General features: G+C 50.3%; 1 protein-coding gene across 1 annotated transcript; it reads left to right on the top strand.

Moving 5' to 3' along the window:
* Window positions 1-226: 226 nt before the first annotated feature.
* On the top strand, window positions 227-5355 carry PRNP (prion protein (Kanno blood group)). Its single transcript, XM_083811748.1, has 3 exons — window positions 227-428; window positions 1313-1392; window positions 3076-5355. The coding sequence occupies exon 3, from the start codon at window positions 3078-3080 to the stop codon at window positions 3843-3845; it is 768 nt and encodes a 255-aa protein (XP_083667874.1). The 5' UTR covers window positions 227-428; window positions 1313-1392; window positions 3076-3077; the 3' UTR covers window positions 3846-5355.
* The last annotated feature ends 816 nt before the right edge of the window (window positions 5356-6171 follow it).

Genomic DNA, 6171 nt, shown 5'->3' with positions numbered 1-6171 from the left:
AAGCTGCAGAGTATCTCTCTCTGTATATTTTACAGTGGATGGGTTTTTACAAGCTAATGGATTTGGATACAAACGGCACCACTAAAAGCTTCCTTTGCTTCTCATACTGCGGCACCCAGAGCCCTGACACTGAGCTTTCCAACCCAGCCCCAAATCCCAAATACAAACAACTCTTGAATATCACCGAATAGAAACAACTCGTGAATAAACCAGCCAAGCGCTGCAATTTTCCAGTTTTGCCTCTTGCATTGCTCGTACATGCCGGGAGAGATAGGGAAGAACCCAAAACGCTGTGCTCTCCGAGGGGAAGGAGGGTGCTGGCCAGGCTGTGCAGCTTGTGCTCGGCAGCCGGCTCCTCCCTCTCGCTATTTATTCCTTCCCCCGTCTCTGCGGCCGGGACTGGATCATCCTGAGCCGAGCAGGCGGTGGTGAGTGCCGGGGCAGGGACTCTGGGGGGCACGAAGCCAGGCGGGGGCTGGGGGGCAGCCGGGGCGATGGTCGGAGCTGGGCTCTGCGCGGCGTTGACGGCTGAATCGCCTTAGGGGATGAGGGCTGCCCTCCCTTCGCTGCCTAAAATAGGCATTTCCAGCTCCGAAGGAGACTGCCAGCCTTAAAAGAGCTCTGCTGCTTGCCGCTGCTTGGTTATTCCGATTCCGGGCTGATTCTGGTGGAAAAATGTCGTCGCTCCCCCCCCGGTCGACCCCCGGTGTTTTATTCGCCCGGTGTTGTGGGAGCCTGGGGCCCAGTGGTGCAAAATTGTGCTTCCCTGGTGCTGGGGGGGGGGTGGAAAAAGGGGGGATTTCTGAAAGGCAGGGATGTTATTATCAGAAAGCAGCTGTCATGTCTTACACCTCCCCCAGCCCTGTTTTTGTGGCCCCGGTGCCACCGGCACTCAGCAATTCCCAGCATTGCAGAGGGGGCTCGGCTCGAAGCACAAACCGAGCGTCTTCCCCTCTACCCCACTGCTCCTCTGCCTTGCCCTTGCCCTACCCCTTCTCCACCTTCTCTCTTTTCTCCTTTACCCTCATCTGGGCCCAGGGCACTGTAGCAAGGCCTGGCCTGGGGTGATTTTGGCAGGGGGTGCTGGATTTCCTCCCCGGGGCCAAAGCTGTATCTGACAGCCCCCCGCACAGCTGCACACTCCCACACATGTAATTGCTGTTCGCAATCGCTCTATGCAACCTCCATTTTCCCTTTCCCTTCTGCCATGCTGGCACTGTGGTTGTAAACACGGGTGCAGACATAAAACCCTCCTTCTACCCCTCCCCGAGTGCCATAAATCAGCTGAATTAATCAATCATCTCCATTCAAGGCTTCTCAGATCAGTCACATCATAAATATTATCTCTGAGACAAAGAAAGCAGCTACTGAGACCAGGCACCTCACCCCCAGGTAAGTGCATCCGCATTCCTTATCTCTTGCAGGGTTTTAATTGCGTTTATTAAGGGAGAAGCTCAGCCACCTGAGGAGCTCAGTAATTAGCTGTGCAAACACAACCGAACCCCCCCCCCCCCCCGGGGTTTGTCAGAGCTGAAATACAATTAGGGGATCAGGTCGGTACTGCCGGGCTGGAATATCCTTTGGGGCCTTCCCAAAACCTGTTTTCATCAAGGCTGTGTTTTAGGGTTATTTTTCCACCCCTTGCAACTTGCTTCAGGAAGTCACATGTCTTAAAATGAGCTGCCAACTTGCTGCTTTTTTTTTTTTTCCCTATTTTCCAAATCCTTCTTTGAGATCCCAAGGGAGCATTCACCCATCCAAATTTTTTGACATGTCTTCTGGCTATTTTTAAACTAGCTGATCTCATTGTTGCTTGCTCCCAAGTGGGTGGGTACTGTGGGACTGGGAAAGCAGCAAACCTGGTGAAAAGCAGCTGCCAAGACTGGATTTCCTCCCCATCACAGGGGTCACCTCACTGCATCCTCCCTGTTGTTATTTAAGACTCTTGCTAGTGATCCCAACCAAAATGCTGCTGTTAAAGTGCCGCAATTCAAGATTTCCTAGATTGTTTCAGGCCAGAATTTTCTGAGGGGTAAAAGGGCATTACTACCTGAATAGAAAGAGATTAGTGTCCTTTTTCATGGAGCATAAAACCTTAGCTGGTATGCAAAAGGAAAAAGTTCTGGCTTCAAGAGGAAATTGTTGTGGCTGTTTGCTCTGTTAAAAGCAATATCTCACAAGAGCCATCTGTTATCTGCATTAAACTTGTCTTTGGATTTACTTGTGACCATTAATGCCTGCAAAAAACACTCAAGATCCAAAATGCGGTTACTTCTTGCTGCAAGATGAGCCAGAAAGCATGCCCAGCACGTTGTCTACCCTTTTGTATTACTGGACACGCTTACTGATCATGAGGATTGCAGTAACTTGATGCTCCTTCGTGCTGCATGTGGAACCTGAAGGGGTTTTTCAGTTCAGAAGGTGTTTTCCAAAGGCATAGACCTGGTGTTTATTACTCCTTCACTGTTTCACAGGGAGATAACAGCTCATTAAAGTGGCATTTCTTCCTCCCACCAGCTACTGTAAGTGTAAGGGACTCCTGGCATCCTGCATGCCCCGGGATGCCAGCAGCAAAATGCTGAGTAAGCAGCTTTGCAAATACATTAACCAGAAAGACACCACCAGCTGGTTTTCAGTTAAGGTCTGTTGTGCATAAACAGGGACTTGGGCAAAACACAGTGAATTTCATTCTTTTGCAGAAGATCTCCAGGGAGAGCCTGAGTGTAAATCTCAGGTCTGGTTAAGCATTTTTCCCAAAATTCTTTTTTCCACTATTGAGAATTGCTGTTAGCAGCAGAGCTGGCCCTTGTGGCTTATGGAAAGCTGTACAGGAGGTTCCAAGCAAGGGAAGGTAGAGATATAGGGGTTCTGGGGGGAGGGAGAAGGGAGTAAACAATCATTTAAGCTCAAACTGTTCATTCTGTAGCTAGATTAAAGGGGATGATGTGTGTTTTATATGATGCATGATTTGGATGCAAGCAAGCATAAAGCCTGTCATGCTTACAAATGGTGCAGACAACAGCTGGGGGTCTCTGTCCCCTGCCCCTAACACACTGCTTGTCCTTGTACCTGCAGCCATGGCCAGGCTCCTCGTCACCTGCTGGTTGGTGGCCCTGCTCCTTGGTGCCTGCACTGATGTTGCCCTCTCCAAGAAGGGTAAAGGCAAACCCAGTGGGGGTGGCTGGGGCACTGGGAGCCACCGCCAGCCCAGCTACCCCCGCCAGCCCGGCTACCCCCAAAATCCTGGCTATCCCCACAACCCGGGGTATCCCCACAACCCAGGGTACCCACATAACCCAGGGTACCCCCACAATCCCGGCTGGGGATACAACCCATCCAGTGGAGGAAACTATCACCACCAAAAGCCGTGGAAACCCCCAAAGACCAACTTCAAGCATGTGGCTGGGGCAGCAGCAGCAGGTGCTGTGGTGGGGGGCTTGGGGGGCTACGCCATGGGGCGCGTCATGTCGGGGATGCACTACCACTTCGACAGCCCCGACGAGTACAGGTGGTGGAACGAGAACTCAGCACGTTATCCCAACCGGGTTTACTACCGGGATTACACCAGCCCTGTGACACAAGACATGTTCGTAGCTGACTGCTTCAACATCACAGTGACTGAGTACAACATTGGCCCCGCTGCCAAGAAGAACGGCTCGGAGGCAGGCCCAGGGGCAAACCAAACGGAGACGGAGCTGGAGACCAAGGTGGTGACGAAAGTGATCCGTGAGATGTGCGTGCAGCAGTACCGCGAGTACCGCCTGGCCTCGGGCATCCGGCTGCACCCTGCCGATGCTTGGCTCGCCCTCCTCCTCCTGCTTGCCACCCTCTTTGCCATGCACTGATAGGGTGTTGCACCCCGGCCCTGCAACGGTGAGATGTCTTCATGTCCCTGAGCCCACCCGAGGGGTTCCCCTCCCCTGTCCTCACTTTGTCCACCTTTGGTGAAGAGCTGTCAGGGTGAGTGGGCACTGATGTCCCCCACTGCCTCCCTACAGGCTCCAACTTGGGCAACCATGAGTAAATTTTGCCCTGTCCTGGTTGTGTCAGGACAGCTGCCAGTGATGGAGTAGGATGCCCAAAAAACAGTCATCACCACCTCCTCCTCCTCCTCTTTGGGGTCACCCCAAGAGTGATGGGCCCAACAGAGATGGGCTTGCCCAGCCTTCATCATCCCTGCAAGAGCATTTCTGAAAATCCTCTTTGCTAGGAAGCAGGGTTTTACCTAATCCGTTTAGCAACAGCAACACCAAAACGCCTTTCCCTGGGACACGCCAGTGTTGCAACTCTGAGCACGAATGCTCAGCACTCTTGCATTCCATGGGGTTTTATGGGTTTTGGGGTGCTCCAAGCAAGACCCTGGGCTGCTGGGTGTAGTTTTAACCCTTTAATCCCCCAAAACCACCCTCACCATGTACATAGGAACATATCAATGCTGCAGCTGGCATGCTGCAAATACCTCTTGCAGCAGCACCCCACCCCCAAAAAAGTGGGTTTGGAATAGCAAGGCTGAAGCCACAGCTACTTTCCGAGTCCCACCAGGGCTGGGTTTGGAATATCGCCCCGCACCACTTTGCTTTCAGCTGAGCCTTGCTGCCTTTTGTAGCCTGCCCAAAGGAGGCAAGTGTGAATACCTGAATGCCCAAGAAAAGCCCCCCGAAGTAACACCTGCAATGTTACAGCCCGAGAAAATGCTTTTCCTTAAGTGCTATGGGTGTTGAGTGCATCTTGCGCAGTCAGTCATGGAAGCATGGTCATTATTTGCCATCAGCACTGTAACCCAAAGGATGGAAAAATATATCCAAAGGGATTCCCAGGGGGATCAGTCACACAGGGAGGGACTTAAATCACCTAAACTGGACTGATACAGCAAACAGCATTGATAAAATGAACCCTGAGGAACTGGCGATGCTGGAAAACCACCTTTCACAAATAATTTGACACACTCACGGCACAGCTGCCATGGCAATGGCAGCTGAAACTATTGCTTCTTGTGCGTTGGTTGATGCTGATTTGTATATAGGCTGTAGTATATGTAAAGTTACACTTGTCAAGCTACTTAACACCGCATAGATCTGATATATATCATGTATTTTGGCACTGAATGCCCCTGTTGGCGATATCAAACCATTCTAAATGATTTTCGCATCAGTGTAAGCTAAGTGGAGATATACATAAACACAGAGCAACAAAATCTTTTGGGATATTCACTGCAAAAGCAGGACATGGAGTTAACATGTACTTTGTGATACGCGACTGTTTTGTAAATTTGTAACAGCGCATGCACTGCATTTTACCTTCCAATACTTTTCTAAGTGTTCGACATCTGGTGCAAATTAAAACAGGTGAAGCGAAGGTGCAGGTCAGCCTCCTTCATGCGAACGCCTCCCTGCAGTTTTAGCTCTTGCCATCTTGAGATCCCACACCCCATCCCGGGGCTTTGGTGACATCCTGGTCTCATCACCTGTTTTCCCCATTTTCTTCCCCTTTTCCCCGCTTCTTGCCCACTTTCTCTCTCGGAAGCATTCTGTAGGGATGTGCTTCAGATAGAAGCAGCTTTCTTTTGCCCTTTCTGACCCTGCCTCCCATCACGTGGACATATTGTTCCCCTTTAACACTGAATTTAACCCAGAAACCACAATCTGAGTTAACCTCTTCTCCCCTGCTTCCACAACTGGCTTCCGTGCCATCCAACAAACATTTTCTAATAAAGCCAAAACAACAGCTGAGGACCAGGATATCTTCTCCCCATTTGAACCTTGTATTCCTCCCTCTGCTTGTCCAATAAAAGAGCTTTAATGTTTGCTATTTCAGTGGAGATAATGCTGAACAACTTCATATGAAGCCTCAAACTATACTTACTGCTGCCAGAAATTGGAATCTCCCATAGTTCAAAAAACAGCACAACTTTTGGGCCATTTGGAATGTAGCGAAGATTAAAGATTGCGATTAAACGAACTGAAGGGTTTGGGCTCCTCAGCGTGATGGTGCCTTTTTTTGCAGCTTGGACTGGTTTGGTTTGAGGCCATGCAGAATGCTATTAATTGTACTGCAAAACCCCCTTCCCACAAGCACACTAAAGGATTTGGTCTTCAAGCAGTGCTCCAGGTAAACCCCCAAAGTGTCTCTTTTTCATACTTCTGGCGGGGGAAAAAAATATTCAGCACTAAA

Source organism: Anser anser, assembly GCF_964211835.1.
Source record: "Anser anser genome assembly, chromosome: 26".
NCBI classification, from domain to species: Eukaryota; Metazoa; Chordata; class Aves; order Anseriformes; family Anatidae; genus Anser; species Anser anser.
Note: the sequence above shows the minus strand (reverse complement) of the source record. Positions and strands in the feature narration are given on the sequence as shown.